At 40.6% G+C, this 21504-nt stretch overlaps 1 protein-coding gene across 1 annotated transcript in view; it reads right to left on the reverse strand.

Moving 5' to 3' along the window:
* Positions 1-1100: 1100 nt before the first annotated feature.
* LOC111949430 (protein mono-ADP-ribosyltransferase PARP12) overlaps positions 1101-21504 on the reverse strand; it is a 28856-nt gene continuing 8452 nt past the window's right edge. The window contains exons 2-12 of the mRNA XM_023966591.3: positions 9559-9694; positions 9042-9312; positions 7568-7618; positions 7345-7471; positions 6992-7157; positions 6752-6872; positions 6440-6536; positions 3194-3278; positions 2893-3023; positions 2261-2412; positions 1101-2119 (exon numbers count right to left, since the gene is read on the reverse strand). Of these exons, the coding sequence (XP_023822359.1) occupies positions 1728-2119; positions 2261-2412; positions 2893-3023; positions 3194-3278; positions 6440-6536; positions 6752-6872; positions 6992-7157; positions 7345-7471; positions 7568-7618; positions 9042-9312; positions 9559-9694 (1729 nt within the window). The 3' untranslated portion in view covers positions 1101-1727. The remainder of the gene's footprint in view (positions 2120-2260; positions 2413-2892; positions 3024-3193; positions 3279-6439; positions 6537-6751; positions 6873-6991; positions 7158-7344; positions 7472-7567; positions 7619-9041; positions 9313-9558; positions 9695-21504) is intronic.

Consider the following 21504-nt stretch of genomic DNA (forward strand, 5'->3'; position numbering starts at 1 on the left):
GCCTGTACTCTGGAGCGGAATCGATTTGGAGGTGGAGGGTCCGTCATGGTCTGGGGTGGTGTGTCACAGCATCATCGGACTGAGCTTGTTGTCATTGAGGCAATCTCAACGCTGTGCGTTACAGGGAAGACATCCTCCTCCCTCATGTGGTACCCTTCATGCAGGCTCATCCTGACATGACCCTCCAGCATGACAATGCCACCAGCCATACTGCTCGTTCTGTGCGTGATTTCCTGCAAGACAGGAATGTCAGTGTTCTGCCATGGCCAGCGAAGAGCCCGGATCTCAATCCCATTGAGCACGCCTCGGACCTGTTGGATCAGAGGGTGAGGGCTAGGGCCATTCCCCCCAGAAATGTTCGTGAACTTGCAGGTGCCTTGGTGGAAGAGTGGGGTAACATCTCACAGCAAGAACTGGCAAATCTGGTGCAGTCCATGAGATGCACTGCAGTACTTAATACAGCTGGTGGCCACACCAGCAACTGACTGTTACTTTTGATCTTGAACCCCCCTTTGTTCAGGGACACATTATTCCATGTCTGTTAGTCACATGTCAGTGGAACTTGTTCAGTTTATATCTCAGTTGTTGAATCTTGTTATGTTCATACAAATATTTACACATGTTAAGTTTGCTGAAAATAAATGCAGTTGAGAGTGAGAGGACATTTCTTTTTTTGCTGAGTTTATTTACGACCGGTCGTTACACAAAGGGCCTATTGAATATACTCAGGTTTTCTAGGTCCGTATCCTATAATTGTTCAGCCTACGATTCTCATCTCCCCAAGATTTCAGAATGAGTGGTAACAGGTGTAGGAACTGTGCCTACCTTGTTTCTGGTGCCGGCTTCTGTTTCACTGATTCGGACTCTCTAGTTGGACTGTAAATAGTGGTGAACCCTGCTCGCAGCGCCAACTGTTAGATTCTAAATAAACTGAGTAAAAACTCACAGACGACTAGTAAAGCTCTAACCAAGTTTATTCACCCAATGGTTCAAACAGCTGAATGATAAAGACATATTTATACTCGTATTTAAACCTTCCTCCTATATCGAGTCTCCTCCTTTACACATCTGAACATCCAATAGATCACCGTTGCTAGACAGGACTTCAGTGATTCCTGTTCTTTCTCACTTTTCATCTGACTTGACATCGGGCCAATTTCCTCACTTCTCCCCAACTCACGGGTGTCTTGTTGACTTGTACCAGACTGTGGCCCTTCTCCTTTCCATAGGATACCTGATGTCTAACCATAACATGTTCTGACAGAATGTAAAYGTTCTGCATTCCCCTCTCTCCCTCAGTGACATGAATAAGGATATTTCATATTTTCAAGTTTAGAAGTCAGAACCCATTAATGCAAAGAAAACAGACTGATTATATTCATAAAATGAATGATATCCGTAATCGTACAAACATTGAACTGATGCACATCAGCAGATACTGTAAAAGTACTGTACTGTACATGTATAAAGCTTAAAATGTACACAACTACTTCATGTTGTGAGGTTCGCAATTTGCCATTATATAAAGTCAATACCACTACAAAAATGTGTGCATTGTCGAAAACGGATAATTGCACATCTAGTAATCATAGTAAGGTGCATCCCAAGATTAGCTGTAATTTGTCAAACACATTTAACAGAGTGCTAAATCCATTTATCTAATTCACGAAAGCTTTTTGCCTCAGTTTAATATCAAAGGGTTCACATTTCACACCTCACAGTCAGCCTCAACTAACGACACATGAGCTGTCAGATTTAGGTGCAGGGGTTGGTGCTGGTCTGTATTTTGGTGCTGGTCTAGGTGCTGGAGCAGGTACAGGAGCTGGACGGTAGTATTGCTGGTAGACTTGCGACCATTCGTCGTCCTCACCATAATGGATGAGGTACTCTGGGTACACCTGGTGCTTCTCAAACACCACAAAGATGGAGGGGTTGTTGACGTCATCCACACAGCTGTCGTAGAAGATGGTGTCCCCTCCATCCTTCGAGGGGGGCCGGAGGTAGTGGGAGTGCCCTTTGGTGTAATCTCCCACCAACACACGACAGACAAACATGGATCTCATATTTGATTGGCCAGTGTAGCTGTTGGAGTATTTGGCATCACGGGCAAAGTAACTCCCTGAAATTGGATGTTAGGAGATGAAGGGGTAAGCAGTAATCATTAATCACAGGAAAAGATATTACATCAATGATATATCAACTCGCTTTATGTTAATAATTAGAAAGAAATGTAATAGCACAAGCACATGACACAGCTCACCTTTCCCATAGGCTGTTCCGTTTAGTCCACAGATCCGCCAGTCAAAGTTGTTAAGGCAGATGGCATGGAGGTATTTGGAGTCTGTGCCATGGAAAAGCTGTTTCTCCGTCACATTCCTCCCTCTGTTGTTCTTCTTCATGAGATCCCTTTGCCTTGCAATCAGAATAAAAAATAAATCCATTTGCCTTGCAATCAGTGTATGTCCTCTAGAAGCACTGTAGACAGTGTGCAGAATGTATTGGAAATAAATGATTTGTATTTATTTTTGAGATGATGTTTGTGACAGAAGGTTAGTCGGGTTAGAGAGAATGCTTGTATAATGTGCAATTATTGTGGGTGCAGTCAGGAAGTGAGCATCAAGCTGTAGCACATCCGCCCGCGATTGGGAGTCCCGTAGGGCGGCGCACAATTGGTCCAGCGTCGTCCGGGTTTGGCCACCATGGGTAAATAAGAATTGGTTCTTAACTGACTTGCCTAAATATATATATATATATATATATATATATATATATATACACAAATAAATTAAAAAAGAACAACAACAAAAAATATGGAAAAATAAATATATTCTAGACCAATCAATAACTTAGGTGATTGTCAGTTGAAAGTGTATGTAGTCTTAGGGAACGTACCACTGAAAGACTTCCCAAAGGGCTTTGTTCTGAATCCTCTCGATTTGGCAGATGCTGAAGCCTCTCATGGTGTTCTGAAAAAGCCCTTGAATCTCCTTAAACTCCACTGACGAGCACGGAAGGTCGACTCTCTGATAGGGACATGATGGGAGACAGAGAAACAGTCATAATACACCATTAGCCTACCATGTAGGGACAGATTGGAGCAGTTATTTGCCCAGGAACAAAACAAACAGCCATCTCCATTGGTCTAAAATAGCAGGTTCCTTGCATCTGGTATGTACTGTATATAATATAATACCTTGTATCCTGTTTCAGGAGTTTGTGCCTTGTCCCAGTGTCCTGGTAAAGCTCTGAAATTTGAGTGATTGCTCGGAGCCCTTTTGCTGAAATGTAGAAGAACAATAAATCTTCCTAAAGGTAAGTGCAAACAGACATTTGGTTGTCCAGTTCAACCACAAAATGTAAAACAAAAAAAAGACTAATATAAAAGGCAAATGGTTGCAGATAAATAGTAACCTGGTTAAATAAAAGACTGCCATTGTTTTGGGGAAATCTGTCTATTTCACCAAATATCAATACATGTGTGTATTCTGATGTTTTGAAGTTCTACAGCATTTCAATCAAGATAATCTATTCTTTCTAATGATGTACATCATTTTGGGCAGAGTATTATGCTGTGATCAATTGCTGGAAGTTAAAACTTCGGAGTGCATCCCATTGTTTCCTATAGGGGAAATAGGGGTATGTCTGTCTATTTCGCCAAATATCTACAAAATATATATCTTTTGATTATTTTCAAGTCTGTGTCATGACGTGGCCCTCTTTGGGTATAGTGAGTGGCTTCCCCCTCTCTTCTCTCCTATACCCAGGTTCTGTTATCTCAGGTCGTAAATTCCTGGAGGGGACTCTCTCCTCCTGGCCATGCAGAAAGAGACACAGAGAGAACAAAGGAACTTCTTCTACATCACAGAACTTGAGAACTGAACAATATTCATGTTTTGGAGAATGTGTAAACGATCGGTGGAGAAGCCAGATACAACACGGTTCATTTTGTTTCATGTTTGTGACCTCATGAAAGACAATACAGCCACATTACCATAACTCTGTTTATACAGGAGCCTCCGTTATGAGGTTTGCGTCTAATTATTGTATAAAATGAATGAGTAAATATGAAACTATTTGTGAAATCATGTAATGTGATTTTAAACCGTTAATGTGAGAGAATTGTATTCCCTTTTAAGTTGAACTAAGTCATTGGCCCGCCCCCATGAACACAGACATGATCTGGCTCATGTGACAGACCTTTTCTACTGTTCCGAATAAAACCCCCACCTGAAGAAATCCTCTTCAGACCATGCGTACCTCGGTCACCGAGGGGGCGAAGGTTTGAGTAGAGACCACAAAAACCTCCGTATAAGCTAAGGTTGTAATGGTTATTGAATTCCTAACCATACCACGTGGAGCATTGGCTACACGGGTGGAAATGGTTCAACTCAGACTATCGATCCCTACAGAATAAGAGCAAATCTTAGATACTAATTACTAGTCTGCAGCTAGAAATTGTTAACCTGGGATGCGAAGACCGACAACCGCCAAAACATCTATTCTATAAGAACATTTCTGAATGGTACTCTGAAGTACCCATTCTAACCACGAAAGACTCCAGGGAAGCAGAGAGAGMGATGCGCGGATGAACGTTCCAACAGAAAGACGGACRATTCCAACAGAGATCACGACGACACACTGAGCGTAAATATATATTGATTGCAATTATTCCCGAATGAGAGAGCGTTCATGTGCAAAGGATTAGAATTTCAATTAATATAATTATCAACTGTGTAGTGACTCTTTTGTAATTCCCGCCTGTTCTCAGTTCACACCCACTTCCCTTTGTCCACCAAGCAGTCATATCGGCTTAGCCCACTAGGGAACCTCCCATATCATTTCCTTGTAACCATATCTACTGTTTGTTTGTTTGTTTATGCATTTCTGTGATTATTTAGTTAGTTAGTAAATAAATGATTAAGACAATTGATGTATGGATGATTCATAGTAAAGACTGGGTTCGTGCAGATAACCAACAATTTACGATGTTTGGAATGAGACTAAYGTGAGGTAAAGAATAATTCATTAATTAGAAGACTAATTGATCAGATATTAAAATATCTGAAGAGTTATATTAGGAAAATTATAACTTTGTAATCTGAAGATTTTCCTTGGTGCCCTGACTTCCTAGTTAATTACATTTACATGATTAGTTTAATCATGTAATAATAATTACAGAGAATTGATTTGATAAATAACAGTCTTCACTTTAATGATGCCAAAGACACGACATCTGACACCATTTTAATCAGGAGAATCTCCTCTTTGTAATGATGTAAGGCTGGGCAGCGAGCTCTGCTGTCATCAAACGCTAGTCTTTAAAATGTCAGAAATCACACATTACCGTTGGAACGAGGCTGCCCCATTGTTTCTCTATGGGGAAATTGTACAGGGACATGTCTGTCTACTTCTCCAAATATCCCACAATGTGTATATTTAGATTTTTTGACATCGGACATAAAAAAAAATATCAGGAGAATCTCCTCTTTTTAATGATGCAAGTCTGGGCAGCGAGCTCTGCGGTCACCGATCGCTAGACCAGAAAAAGTCAGAAGTTWCAATTTTTCCCTACTTCCTTGTTACGCAGATGTAAGCACACTTGACATTGAGTTGYTATTTATCAGTTTTATCCTAAGTACAGATTGTAGTTGTAAAATAAAAATGAATACTTTTTTTGGTGCCATTTAGGGGAAATGGAATTCTAAGTATCACTTTAGTCAGAAGAGGCTTAGCGAAGGTTCGTTTCAATTAATTTGCTATTMGCGCTGGTGTTCCAGCTCAGCCAACGTTCCTTGGCCATTTTTCAGCCTTGGGTGAATTTTGACTTATTCTATTGGCYAGCCTACCAGCAGAGCTAGCTGATAAATCGAGCTCTTGCCAAATCCAGTCAGGAGAAGAGCAAAAACATATTCTCCCCCAAGAAAATCCTTCAATGCAGATATTTGCTGTTCTTTCAATTAAGCTATTCCCTCCAGTTCTTATATAACTGCTGCTATTAGCAGCATMCACACCAACCTCCAGGYGCTTCTCGTTGTCATCATCAACTAAACCACCCCACAGATTATYAGAGGACGCTGATTGGTCCGGCCATACGGTGGAGGGAGAGGGATGTGCYCAAACGGTTTGAATCTGGTTGTTGCCAGACTGTATCCGTGTGGCGAAACAGAATGTAAGCTTGCGTGATCAGGATGGTTCGTACGAGGCTATAGTGCTACGGCAAAAATCAAAACGTGCACCCAGTGGGGGCCATGGACCGAGATTGGGAAACCCTGGTCTAACAGAAATCATTATTTAYAGTCAACTACTCCTCTTCTATAGACTACTTTCAAGGCAAGAGAACACACGAGGAGCCTAGTGGTGAAGTGAGTGAACAATCCCCAGGAGAGTGATTTCAAGAGCAAATTGATCCATACAAAATACATTCACAGCTTCATCTTACCTGGTTTTGATAGTTTGTGCATCAGCTGAAGAGACAAACACAGGCCGTCTTCTCACAACCTTCTTGGTGCTGTACTGCTTGTTTGTTTGAATCATGTCTGAAAAGGAGCAGAGCTGTTGTAACAACAGACAGTTTACGTCACATGCAGATGTCATTGTTTTGCCATAGTGACTCCATCCAGAACTATCTCAATTGGTCACATACAGTGGTAGCTGTAAGAATCACTGCATATCTGTTCGTAATAAACCATGTATATATATGGTTTTAAGGCTGCAGTTGGTTTATCTTGGATATCACGTCATCTGTGCTCACCTGGGAAACTGAGTTCATAGGTCTGTGACCCCGCGGTGAAYTCCATCACAGCCTTGTTGTCTTCCTGGAACCTCTTCTCCAGGTCTTCACTGGTGATGGTGGCTGCCCTGCGTCCACTGCTCTGTAGGGCAAGACAGAAAACATGGGGGTTATGCATTATTTGCATAATTTTGATTTAAAGAGGGACTGAACTCTGTCCTATTCAACCATCACTATTCAACACTGCTCGTCGTCACTCACTGCTGATGCGTACTGGATCCAGTTTCCACACTCATCCTCCCAGAACCAGGCCCACTCCGTGGTGAGGATGAACATAGGCTGTAGCACAGAGGAGACGGTGGAGAGACGCCGGGCTTTGTTCAGACCGCAGGTCATCGTATCGAAACACACAGGCTGGACTCCCCGACTAGACAAGAGAGAATAAAAGACAATCAGCAATCACAATAGGAGAAGCTGTATATCACACTAACTAGAAGCGTATATGGCATTAACAACTCATCGTATTAGCAACTAGCAACATTTGCCCACCATTGACCAAGTGCCCTACGTGTTACTGTCCATTCAAGTTCATTCTTCTTAAACGAAGAGCCCACCTGTATGTCTTTGCTGGGTCGCAATAGTTCTTCTCAATCACCTCGTTGTCTTGGAGAGCTGTCCAGTTTAGTCCCTCCCTCACCTCCCATTGGTAGGGCAYGGTAGAGTGGGCTTTAAAGCACTTATCTGAAATATGAGTAAAGTTAGGTGTTGAAGTCTTATGTTTATTAAGCTATAAGCATTGATTATTCATAAAATGATGCTTTGAAAATGCTGTCTTACCACCGTGTATGCAACTGCCCTTGATGAAGTACATACATATTTCAGTTTTATCTGAAAAAGAGAACAGGACATTTCATTTACCATGCCAATAGAATCAACATCTATACATTTTCATAGCTTGTGACTGGGAATGTTCATCATTCATCGGATCTTAATACCAGTTAATAACCATGTAAATACACTGTAACTGAGCACATGAAAATGTTTCTGCTAAATTCTAGGTTATTTTAAACAAGAAATCCACAATTAACCTACGTATTGATTCTTGTCATCAATTATGGGCTATAACTGCATGACCACCATGCTACGTGCAGTAGCCTAGTGGTTAGAGCGTTGGGCCAGTAACCGAAAGGTTGCCGCATCGAATCCCTGAGCTGACAAGGAACAAATCTGTCGTTCTGCCCCTGAACAAGGCAGTTAACCCACATTTCAGTTGAATGCATTCAGTTGTACAACTGACTAGGTATCCCCCTTTCCTCTTGCCATTACCTTGATGAGGTCTGTTGGACCGCTGGCTTATGTTAACGGTGGCAGTAGCAGCATCATGCTCAATCTCTTTGAACGCCCTGAATCTGGCAATCATAGGAGCGGGAAATAGGTGTGCTGGAGTTGCTGCAGCACCCTCCAAAAATATATAATTAGCCTACTCCTGTCTGTATAGACATTTAAAAAAGCATTCAAAATAATATACCAAAGAGATGCAATTTGGGCAGCAAGCGCGCCAAATATCCAACTGCTTGTTGCATTGTGGCCATAGAAATAGAATCAATGGAAGGGTCTTGGAACCTCTAACCCTGGCAATTTGTCTGGTAAACTCATGAGTACATTCAAGATGGCTGCCAGTCCTGACTTCAATGGACACAACCGTTCTATGGATTCTATTTCTATCATTGCGGTTGTCAGCTATAGGCCTTWTGTAAATGTMTAAATACAATCGCGGGAAAAATGTAGTTTGAAAAGCAAATGCCTCTTGCTGGAARGAGAAGACTAATCTGTCTGCAGAAGCTACCAAATGTTTTCTCAACAACTCCCAATATTAAGCGAACAGCACAGCTTTTTTTATTGGCACAAGCAAATCGGCCATCACCGGTGAGTAGCCTACGTATATTCATGCTATCTTTATCAATGGGTAAGCCAGTGCCACTGGATATTTTATTTAGCAGCCTATACTCTAGCCCAGGTTTTCTTAAACCATGARTTGGGCCCCAAAGTGGGCCCTGGTCATGTGAGAGGTGGGTTGCTGTTATGAGAATGCCTCTATAATCACACACTATTTCTTCTGACACCTACAAGATATTAGGAAGTAGCATTAGGTTCCACTAAATGATACAATAAATTATACAAACTCACTTTATTTAATGATTATTTAATGACTTATGAGTTAACATGCTAATAACAGTGTAGCCCTTATCGTGACTACTCGGTGGGCCTCTGTTAGACTTGTTACATGTGTTAGCGGTTGCATTAGCTTTACCTCTTTGATGTTGCCCCTTGCCTTGCTTGGCATGGTCTTGCTTTTGCAACCACTCCATGTTCATATACACAGACTTCAGGGAGGCAATGAGCTCATTGGGCACCCCTCTGTCCTGCAGGATTTTTAATGGGTGGGGTTCGTAGAAATCATGACACCTGGKACAGTTGCAGTTACCCCTGAGATACATCTCACAGATGTGGAGCCTCTTGCATGTCTCGCCATCCTGGCATTTGCCATACTCTCCAACACCGKTGTTGTAGTTGTGGCACACCTTGCAGAAGGAAAATGTTTGTATGAGAAAAAAATACACACAAACACACCCGCATGCAGGCACACACATACACATGCATGTATGAGTACACACACACAATATTCTGGGATATTCCATTTATATTTCTGCACACTACAGCACAAGATTGGAGGAACATGAACTTAATTTAGATCATGATCACTAAACACAAGGCCTTAACCAAACAGAGCATACTTTAGCAAAGGGGCCTACTGCAGTGTTACGTACTGGTGGTAAGAAGAAGCCATCATTCTGAAGCAGCAGAGTGCACAGCTCAGATTTGTTCAGTTTCTCCAGTCCGTGTTCTTTCAGGACTCTGCTGTTGTCCCCCGAGGTCAGGTCATGGTTGAAGCGACATCCTCCTCTGTAGTCAAAAGTAAAACATTTCTTGAYACAACCTTCCATCACACTGGGCACAAACTGGTTGAATCAATGTTATTTGTCAATGTATTGTAACGTGAAATCTACGTGGAAAATACACTGAGTGTACAAAACATTAGGAACACCTTCCAAATATTGAGTTGCACCCCCTTTTGCCCTCAGAACAGCCTCAATTCGTCAGGGCATGGACTCTACAAGGTGTCGAAAGCGTTCCACAGGGATGCTGGCCAACACTGACTCCAATGCTTCCCACAGTTGTGTCAAGTTGGCTGGATGTCCTTTGGGTGGTGGACCATTCTTTTTTTCTTTCTTTTGACCCTCTTTCTCTCATGATATCCAAATTGCGATCCAATTACAATCTTGTCTCATCGCTGCAACTCCCCAATGGGCTCGGGAGAGGCGAAAGTTGAGTCATGTGTCCTCCGCAACATGACTCGCCAAACCGCGTTCCTTAACACCCACCCGCTTAACCCGGAAGCCAGCCGCACCAATGTGTAGGAGGAAACACCGTTCAACTGACGACCGAAGTCAGTCTGCAGGCAGCTGGCTCGCCTGTCACATCTGCTCCGGCAACGCCCTCTACTGCTCATCCTGTGTCTCCTTGACCTGCCGCCACTCCCCCAGTACTCTCTCCATCTCCCTCGCTCTCTCTGTGTGTGTGTGATTGTGTGGGCGGAGACAGGTGTGCTGGAGTCAGAGCAGATCCCCACCAGCTGCAACCTGTTCCATAATCAAGATCTCTACAAATACTCAGCCCTGCCCCTTCCAGCTGCCAGATCGTAATCTCTGATCAGTCAGTCTACGTTTCTAGCCGTTTGTTACTATTCAGATCCTGTTATCCTGTTGTGCCTGTTTTCCTTGCCTGACGCTGTTTTCCTTTCCAACCGGTGCACCTGGCACCTACTACCATGCCCCGTTCAAAGACACTTAAATCTTTTGTCTAGCCCATTCACCCTCTGAATGTCACACATACACAATCCATGTCTCAAGGCTTAAAAATCCTTCTTTAACCAGTCTCCTCCCACTCATCTACACTGATTGAAGTGGGTTTACATTTAAGTCAATAAGGGATCATAGCTTTCACCTGGATTCACCTTGTCAGTCTATGTGATGGAAAAAGCAGGTATCCCTAATGTTTTTTTACACTCAGTGTACATTTGATTTGAAAAGTTTTTGAGGGTGAAATTTCCACATAGACAAAGCTTGTATAAAATATGTTGAATTTGTACCTTTGAAACAATGTCAGATCTTCAACGTTATATCCAATATCAGATAAAAAAAATAGAATGGGCAGCATCTCCTACTGGATAATTGATTTACAGCTTCCTTTTGGTCTCCCAAACAGGATTTTAACCAAGCCCAGCCATGATATTTGTCACTGACTACAACCAATGTGCTAGTGAGAATTATTATTAAGAGATCTCTTAATAACCAAATATATTTACTTTTGCTATCGAAGTCATTCCAAAGGGTAGGTTTAACAGAGCAAATCAAATGTTACCATTATTTAAAAGTCTGTACCGGTACCCCCTGTATATACAGTTGAAGTCGGAAGTTTACATGCACTTAGGTTGGAGTCACTAAAACTCGTTTTCAACCACTCCACAATTAAAAAAAAAAAAAAAACTATAGTTTTGGCAAGTCGGTTAGGACATCTACTTTGTGCATGACAAGTAATTCTTCCAACAATTGTTTACAGACATATTATTTCACTTATAATTCACTATCACAATTCCAGTGGGTCAGAAGTGTACATACACTAAGTTGATTGTGCCTTTAAACAGCTTGGAAAATTCAAGGCCTACCTTCAAACTCAGTGCCTCTTTGCTTGACATCATGGGAAAATCAAAAGAAATCAGCCAAGACCTATGAAAACAAATTGTAGAGCTCCACAAGTCTGGTTCATCCTTGGGAGGAATTTCCAAACGCCTGAAGGTACCACGTTCATAGCTGTTACAAACAATAGTAATAAGTATAAACACATTGGACCACGTAGCCGTCATCCGCTCAGGAAGGAGACGCGTTCTGTCTCCTAGAGATGAACGTACTTTGGTGAGAAAAGTGCAAATCAATCCCAGAACAACAGCAAAGGACCTTGTGAAGATGCTGGAGGAAACAGGTACAAAGTATCTATATCCACAGTAAAACGAGTCATATATCGACATAACCTGAAAGGCCGCTCAGCAAGGAAGAAGCCACTGCTCCAAAACCACCATAAAAAAGCCAGACTACGGTTTGCAACTGCACATGGGGACAAGAAACGTACCTTTTGGAGAAATGTCCTCTGGTCTGATGAAACAAAAATAGAACTGTTTGGTCATAATGACCATCGTTATGTTTGGAGGAAAAGGGGGAGGCTTGCAAGCCAAAGAACACCATCCCAACCGTGAAGCATGGGGGTGGCAGCATCATGTTGTGGGGGTGCTTTGCTGCAGGAGGGACTGGTGCACTTCACAAATAGACAAGGGAGAAAAATGATATGGATATACTGAAGCAACAACTCAAGACATTATTCAGGAAGTTAAAGTTTGGTCGCAAATGGGTCTTCCAAATGGACATGACCCCAAGCGTACTTCCAAAGTTGTGGCAAAATGGCTTAAGGACAACAAAGTCAAGGTATTGGAGTGGCCATCACAAAGCCCTGACCTCAATCCTATAGAACATTTGTGGGCAGAACTGAAAAAGTGTGTGCGAACAAGGAGGCCTACAAACCTGACTCAGTTACACCAGCTCTGTCAGGAGGAATGGGCCAAAATTCACCCAACTTATTGTGGGAAGCTTGTGGAAGGCTACCCAAAACGTTTGACCCAAGTTAAACAATTTAAAGGCAATGCTACCAAATACTAATTGAGTGTATGTAAACTTCTGACCTACTGGGAATGTGATGAAAGAAATAAAAGCTGAAATAAATCATTATCTCTACTATTAATCTGACATTTCACATTCTTAAAATAAAGTGGTGATCCTAACGGACCTAAGACAGGGAATTTTTTACTCGTATTAAACGTAAGGAATTGTGAAAACCTGAGTTTAAATGCATTTGGCTAAGGTGTATGTAAACTGCCGACTTCAACTGTAGTCTCGCTATTGTTACTTTACTGCTGCTCTTTAAATATTTGTTACTTTTAATTCTTACTTTTACTTCTCTATTTTTTTTATTAACACATATTTTTCTTAAAACTGCATTGTTGGTTAACGGCTTGTAAGTAAGCATTTCACTGTTGTATTCGGAGCATGTGACAAATACAATTTGATTTGATTTAGTCGTATTCTTTAACATAGATTTTGGGTTGATATGGAGATGTGAATCCAACATATTAATTATTAATTTGTAGACAAACTGGATGTTGAATTGTGTTTGGTTGTCGATGCAACCAAATATCAACATTTGAAAGAGATGTATATTTTGTGCAACTGACTTAGTCTGGATTAAATTCCAGTTGGTCTACAAATTCATAATTGATATGTTGGATTTCAGTCTCCATCTCAACCAAACATATAAGTTAAATAATAGGACTAAATCAAATAAAACTGTATTTAAAGTACATTTAAAGTCTGATTTGATTGAATCCTTTAACTTATATTTGTAGACTAACTGGAATTTAAGACAGAATAAGTCAGTGCCGCAAAATATACATCTCCTTCAAATGTTGATATTTGGTTGCATTGACAACTCAATATCACTTTTGCCATATAGTAAATAGCCTTAAGTTAAGCCATATTTTCATTAAAAGTTATTTTGATGAATTTATTCATACTATTTCATCCTTCCACAAGATATAGTCCCGACACAAATCTAGGGTTGCTACCGAAGCCGGCTGCTCGTTTGTTTTATTGGTTCGGTTGCCATAGACGCAACCCAGTAGTTCTGTCTTTTTGTTCTGTATCAATGGATACAGGAAGTTAGTCGTTCATTCATAATATTCCATTGCCATACTGGCTGGCAACGTTGTTATCCCTTGCTTGCTAGCTAGCCAACAACGGCTAACTTACAGTCACGTCAAACAGTGCAGCCAGAATAACCACAAAGTAGCTGCATTTGAATTTGTTTAAGATGTTTTCTATTTATTTGGATACATCCATAACAATGAGCTAATGAGGCGTGATTTCGCCTGGCATAGAAAATGTGCTCACTCGTGTTAAGAATTTTATGAATAATGACTAAACAATGTCTACATTTAGATAAAACTATAACTAATTGAACTCAACCCTGTATTATTATATCTGATTAATAATGTTAATTCATAAGGAAGGGATTATGTAGCATGAACARGGAGTAATTAAAACATAATAAACACCATTCCAACTTAGTTAGAGAGGTATGTGGTGTGGGTTATAAMGTAAGCCAAARGGATCGTTAAACTATGGTTGAACCGACCCAACTTAGCCCTGAGATGTTTAGATAAGGCAGTGAGTAACTTCTTAGGTCTTCCATTATCTTGGGTTGTCTGCTAAAGTGGTAATAAATTATAGTGAGCCTTCAGGAGAATAAATGATATTGTGTGTCATGTGTGTGCGCTGGTGAGTTGGAATGAACTTTTGAACCTGTTTTATCTTGGTCAAGAGGAGGAGCTTTATTCTGTAACCAATGATGTCATATTTTTTATATAAACTGTTGTTTGTGGTTAAATGGGAGCGTGCTCCAATAATAAATACTATTATCTATTTTCAATAAGACTGTTCCCTGTCTATTTTATGTTAATAAGAATCTTACAAATTCTTAGAAACAGACAGAGTGATTTTAATTAATGAGCACATAAAGGAATTATGAAATTCCCCTAACACTCGTCAGGACACTGTTTTCAGAGGAGCTAGCCAACAACACAGCTAACACAATCACTTAAAACGGAAGCTGGAAAGACTGCAAACTAGCTGCACTTCATTTAATTTGACCTTTTTCAAGGGACATTTATTTGTATATATCCACAAAAATTATGCCAGCTGATTCATAATTTCGACTGGCTGAGAAATGCTGCCTGCCTGTCTGTCTCGTCCCGACACATTCATTACTATGGGACAGTTGGAGATTTAATATAAATATTGAAACAATGTTGCAATTGTCGGGGAGACAGACAGCAAGGTTAATACAAATCTCCRCTGTTGAAAACTAAATGACATTCTAAAAGAAATGTGAGATAATGTCTAGATGCTTTTTTATAAATWGCCTGGCTGGGCTGATGACGAAGTAGATTGATCAGTATGGTGGCAAAATTGCAAGATTGTTATAATACGTTTATTGCATCAAATGGTTGTTTTATTCAACAGAATAAGAGTATTGTTAACTATTGTGTGTGTGTTCTACTGAGGATGGGCCTCTGGGAGATAACACTGACAGGAGATTTACCATGTCTTTTGGGTGATAAAACCTAAAGAGCATTCCAGAGCATGAGTTAATGTTTCTGTTCTATACCGTACAAGGGAGAGATGGCTCCAGTTTGGAGTCGAAGGGCCAGACCCTGGTCTATACAATGAAAACTGTTGACACAGCAGATACTGTCTGCTATGTATTATAGGTATCTTTCATACAAATCTGAACCTTGTGACCCATTCTATATATCTGTTGTTCGTCACGTAGGTTGAAAGGGGTGTATCTTGGCTATAAAAGACCTTTGTACTTTTGTCTCGGCGCTCTTAACGAATCATCAGAGACGGTGATTCGTCGACCAGCCATCGCTATTGCAAAGCTCTCACTAATAAATATTCAGTTTAAGTATAACTCTGACTTGTGTGATAAGTTTGTCTCTCCTCATTTGATAGTAAAGAAATGAACCACCACAGCAGTCAGATGGAACATTGTAAATAGGCATTTTAAAGTAAAATATTTAGCCGTAACTTCTGGAATAGACACCGGCTGGAATGCGGTTTTAACCAATCAGCATTCAGGATTATATCCACCCGTTGTATAATCAACTATAAATGTAATCTTATGTAATCACAGAAAGCATGCGTACTCAAAATAGCATGCTAAGGTTGCAGGTCTGTGAAGGTGATAACACGTCAAATAGATGCATAAATACAAAATATCTGACATTGTATTCCCAATTGAACTTTGTTGTGGTTTTAAATGGTTGAAAGCGCAGTGATAAACACATTTAGATGACAACGAAGGGCTTGATTCAATCTGTATCACCGAAGTTCAGAGCTATAGTGCGATTGAAATTTAAAGGTTGTTGTTCCTGCATTTATGGTAAACGCTGCATATGTTGGCTCACTCAGAAATTACCTTAACATTTTAAGCATGCTATAGCGCTGAACATTGGCAATACAGATTGAAACGAGCCCTAAACCAAAAATCTGACATTGCTTTTCCATTGGAATTCGGTTGTGCTTTTACATGGTTGAGAGCATGATAACACATTGGGAATTCAACAAACTTTTGGCTGTCTTTCTGAGTGGGTGAATAAATATTGAAATCTCACTGACCAACGTCTCAAGTAAATATTACAAAAATGTCCACATTGAAATGACGTGGAGTGCCCAGTGGGATGTGGCTATAGGCCTATACTTATTCCATTGGAAACAGTAAAAATAGGGATCCTACACAGTACTCACTGGGCAAAAAACGTACTCACTGACCAACGTTGTTTACATGTCATTAAAAAAGATATATGTAATGTGATGATGTTGAATCAACATGGAAACTGATTGGATTTGCAAAATGTCATCAACGTGAGGGAATTTCGTATTTTTCTTACCCAACTTTTAACCTAAATCCAATGTGATGGATTTTTGGTTGATTTCACATTGAATTCATGTTAGCTGACAACTCAACCAAATGTAAATTAAAAATAGACTTTGAACAGACGTTTGTTCTCAGTGGGTATTTGGTCAGTGCATGATAATATGCCCAGGCCTGTTTCTTACAATTTATTGCAACTACTTTCAGCCTAGTACACAATGGAAAAACTTTTGAGCAGCGCCTAGAGGGTTCAAGATGTGTTCGAATGCAATGCGTAATTTCATGCGTAATTATGGACCATTTTGGATAGGGCCTACTGGAAAAAAGTAGGCCCCCTCAGATTTGCCCTGTCAAAAAAAAACTTATAACTGGTCACCAAGAAGCCATTTCAGGCTATCAATCAAGTTAGAGTAGCTAGCTTGTCTAACTATCTTAGCTGGCATGCCTGCTGGCAAGGTTGGTAAACTTTAGAAAAGCAAGCAATTACTAAATGTACTGAATAAGACTCACATTCCTTTAAATATTTTACCTTGATTTCAGCAGAGATGCGGAGAAGCATATTTAGATTATTTAAAAAAAGAACCAGGCACAGATCTGGGGAAGGGTACCAAAACATTTCTGCAGCATTGAAGGTCCCTAAGAATACAGTAGCCTCCATCGTTCTTAAATGGAAGAAGTTTGGAACCACCAAGACTCTTCGTAGAGCTGGCCGTCCGGCCAAACTGAGCAATCGTTGGAGAATGTAAGCACTGTATGCTTAAATATACAGAAAAATAAACATATTTATGACATAGAATTAAGCATAGTGATTATGGCTTTAGATTGCAGGAAAAAGCAGTTTGAGGTGTTTGGAAAATGATAAATTCTCCAACTTCTAAATGGGGGCCTAGCCCCCCTCAGACCACCTCTGATGTATCCTCACATAATTTATGCCCCCTCAGATTTTTGGCATGCATGATATGGAAGACTATTAGGCCCAAGTGAAGACCAAAAAAATAAAAAATACATTATGGGTGGTGGTACTTGGATTTTCGTTTGGCACGGATTGTACATAATAAACTTGAAAAACTTTGAGAATAAAGTCGACATTTCGAGAATAAAGAAGTTTTTTTTTTTAATATATTTTTTTAAATATTTTGTGAATAAAGTGACAATATTTCGAGAAAAGTGGCAATATTTTTTTGAATAAAGTCGCAGTTGTATTTCCAGATTAAAGTAGGAGATTTGGTTAATAAATGCATACCTCCCTGGCTTCCTGTTGCTGTGTGCTCCACCTTTGAAATGCCTGAGTTAGATGACTGGGGAAACTATACTTTAGAATTGGCTTTAGTAACAAGGAAATCCTTCTTCTTTTAGCACATAATAACCAAAATATTATAAGTATTAGGACCAATTATTAGGACCAATTATTTGAGGTTGTGACTGCCACAGATTGGGTCTTTTCAGAAGGAGGAACCACACAGACTTGGATGAGGTATTTAATCCAATCCCGTGTGGTTACATAAATAGGTAGAGATGGGCGCGTTAAAACAAACAAATGGCCATAATAATCAAATACACTTGTTCAAACAGACGTCACTGCGCACTCACGCTTATTAATCTAATGATCTAATAACTCGCACACACCCTCACACCAAGTTCCACCTGGCAATTTCAGCATTACATGGACTTGCTCCTACCTATCTCTCCGATTTGGTCCTGCCGTACATACCTACACGTACGCTACAGTCACAAGACGCAGGCCTCCTTATTGTCCCTAGAATTTCTAAGCAAACAGCTGGAGGCAGGGCTTTCTCCTATAGAGCTCAATTTTTATGGAATGGTCTGCCTATCCATGTGAGAGACGCAGACTGGGTCTCTATCTTTAAGTCTTTACTGAAGACTCCTCTCTTCAGTAGGTCCTATGATTGAGTGTAGTCTGACCCAGGGGTACGAAGGTGAACGGCAAGGCATTGGAGCGACGAACTGCCCTTGCTGTCTCTGCCTGGCCGGCTCCCCTCTCTCCACTGGGATTCTCTGCCTCTGACCCTGTTTTGGGGGCTGAGTCACTGGCTTACTGATGCTCTTCCATGCCGTCCCTAGGAGGGGTGCGTCACTTGAGTGGGTTGAGTCACAGACGTGATCTTCCTGTCTGGTTTTGCGCTCCCTCTGGCTCCTGTGGTGGAGGAGATCTTCGTGGGGTATTCTCAGCCTTGTCTCAGGGTAGTAAGTTGGTTGTCTGTTGATATTCCTCTAGTGGTGTGGGGGCTGTGCTTTGGCAAAGTGGGTGGGGTTATATCCTGCCTGGTTGGCCCTGTCCGGGGGTCTCGTAGGACGGGGCCACAGTGTCCCCCAAACTCCACCCCTGTCTCAGTCTCCAGTATCTATGCTGAAATAGTCTATGTAGCGGGGGGTTAGGGTCAGTCTGTCTTATCTGCTGTCCTGTGTGAATTTAAGTATGCTCCCTCTAATTCTCTCTCTCTCTCCCTCTACCGACAACATGGCCTGATGACTCCTGGCTGTCCCCAGTCCACCTGGTCATGCTACTGCTCCAGTTTCAACTGTACTGCCTGCGGCTAAGGAACCCTGACCTGTTCACCGGACGTGCTACCTTGTCCCGGACCTGCTGTTTTTGACTCTCTCTCTCTCTACCGCACCTGCTGTCTCGACTTCTGAATGCTCGGCTATGAAAAGCCAACTGACATTTACTCCTGAGGTACTGACCTGTTGCACCCTCTACAACCACTGTGATTATTATTTGACCCTGTTGGTCACGTTTGAACATCTTGAAGAACAATCTGGCCTTAAAACTTCTTACGGACCGGTGTCCTGTCAACGGGACAGTTGTTGCTCAATATGCATAATGTGACTAAAATGTAAAAAATAAATAAGAAAATTCAACGGTACATATATTATATGGGCAGAAAGCTTAAATTCTTGTTTATTTAACCGCATTGTCCAATTTATAGTAGCTATTACAGCGGGAAAAAATACTATGATATTGTTTGAGGAGAGTGCACAACAACAAAACACTTTTAGCACGGCGACAGGTTTGATTCATTCACATCTGAAGGGTAAATCACTTACTTACATTCTGAAATCTTGCTCTGATTTGTCATCCTCAGGGACCCAGAGATAAAATGTAGTGTAGTTTTGTTTGATAAAATCCTTTTTCATATCCTAAAAAGATCCACATAGTATGCACGATCGATTTTGTATTTCCACTCGTTCAACTTGCAAAGAAAGAAATCTGTGAAAATCGAACGATAAATGTTGTTTCAACCAGTCAATTTAAGTGAAGTAAGTGAAATACCAGTCTTTATATTTATATGATTTTATATTGTAAATCTGAGCTAATGCAGTTGTTTTAATGGTTGCAGAGTATTCATTTGAGAGATTTTTGAAATATTTTCTTTGATTGCTATATATTTATGTGTGTATATCCCTAATTCCTAATGAAATATGTGTATGAATAGCAAACAAGGCACTCGAAAGCCACAACATGTCAAAGTCAACATACAATACATGTTGACTTTGACTGGGCTCCCGACTGGCGCAGTGGTCTAACACACTGCAGTACCTGGTTCGAATCCAGGCTGCAACACATCCGGCCGTGATTGGGAGTCCCATAGAGTGGCGCACAATTGGCCCAGCGTCGTCTGGGTTTGGCCGGGGTAGGCGTCATTGTAAATAAGAATTTGTACTGACTTGTCTAGTTAAATAAAGGTTAACACAAAAAAAATTAAAATAAAATTGGTACACACCAATTGGTACACAATACACCACAGTGTTCTCCACTCAATATAATATATGTTTATAGATGTGTTGTTTATTTGATGTATTGCTAAAATAAAAGTTCAATATAATAAGAAAACATACAAAAATGCTATGCTAATGCAAAATACAAGTTTACACACTCCCAGGAATGTCATACATTATGGATCATTAGCTTCCCTACATAAAATGTACTAACAGGAGACGCGACAAGAATGCTGATCCAATGTCTCCAAACACAGAAGTGAAACATTTAAGATAAGGGCCAAGTTAGCAGCCAACACTGATCTAATGTAGTAAGTGAACACACCATAAACAAAGTAAAAAAATTAAATATACACACTATTTACAATTACAGTATTTAGAACACCCTATACACACGATTGTGCTGCTGGTCTCAAGTCTCTTTCTGCTGTAAAGCACACCTCCTAGATGCCCGGGCAGGGGTTTGTTGTGGAGCCAGAGAGAGCAGCAGTCAGACTAAGTGGGGGATGGAGGACTTGAATGTGGTCTCTTTGAAGTCAGTCTTTACTACTATTGAAGATTTATTTTTTTATCAGTAAGTATTCAAGTTTATTACTATGGTTAGGTTCTTGAAAATGTATCAATTTACCAATTCGGCCACTTGGAGGCCAGTTGGGCAAATCGTGAAGGACACCTGGGTGACTTTATACTAAATGTCATGTAGCTTGCTCATTCTTGAAGTTATCAGTCTGAAACAGCTTCCTAGCTGAATGTGTGGCTTTTCTTTTTCATGTCAAAGATGAACATATGTTTTTGTCTTTGTATTATCTTTTACCAGATCTTTTGTGTTATGTTCTCCTACATTAATTTCACATTTCCACAAACTTCCACGTGATTCCTTTCAAATGGTATCAAAAATATGCATATCCTTGCTTCAGGTAATGAGCTACAGGCAGATAGATCTGGGTATGTCATTGTAGGGGAAAATTGAAAAAAAGGGGTGGATCCTTAAGAGGTTTTAAATGGCCATGTACTCTGATAATCTCCACCCGGCACAGCCAGAAGAGGATTTGGCCACCCCTCAGAGCCTGGTTCCTCTCTAGGTTTCTTCCTTTCTAGGGAGTTTTTCCTAGCCCCCGTGCTTCTACATCTGCATTGCTTAATGTTTGGGGTTTTAGGCTGGGTTTCTGTATAAGCACTTTGTGACATCTGTTGATGTAAAAAGGGCTTTATAAATAAATACATTTGATTGATTGATCTAAATATAGGCCTATTAGATATCAATGATGACAGGGCTATATAGGCTAGGCCTATATAAAGAAATAATCATTGATCTGACATGACTTGGTTGGTAGCCTAGCTAATATCTCCTTTCACTATCCATCTATCGGTGATGT

This window comes from Salvelinus sp. IW2-2015, linkage group LG3 (assembly GCF_002910315.2).
Source record: "Salvelinus sp. IW2-2015 linkage group LG3, ASM291031v2, whole genome shotgun sequence".
Classification (NCBI taxonomy): domain Eukaryota; kingdom Metazoa; phylum Chordata; class Actinopteri; order Salmoniformes; family Salmonidae; genus Salvelinus; species Salvelinus sp. IW2-2015.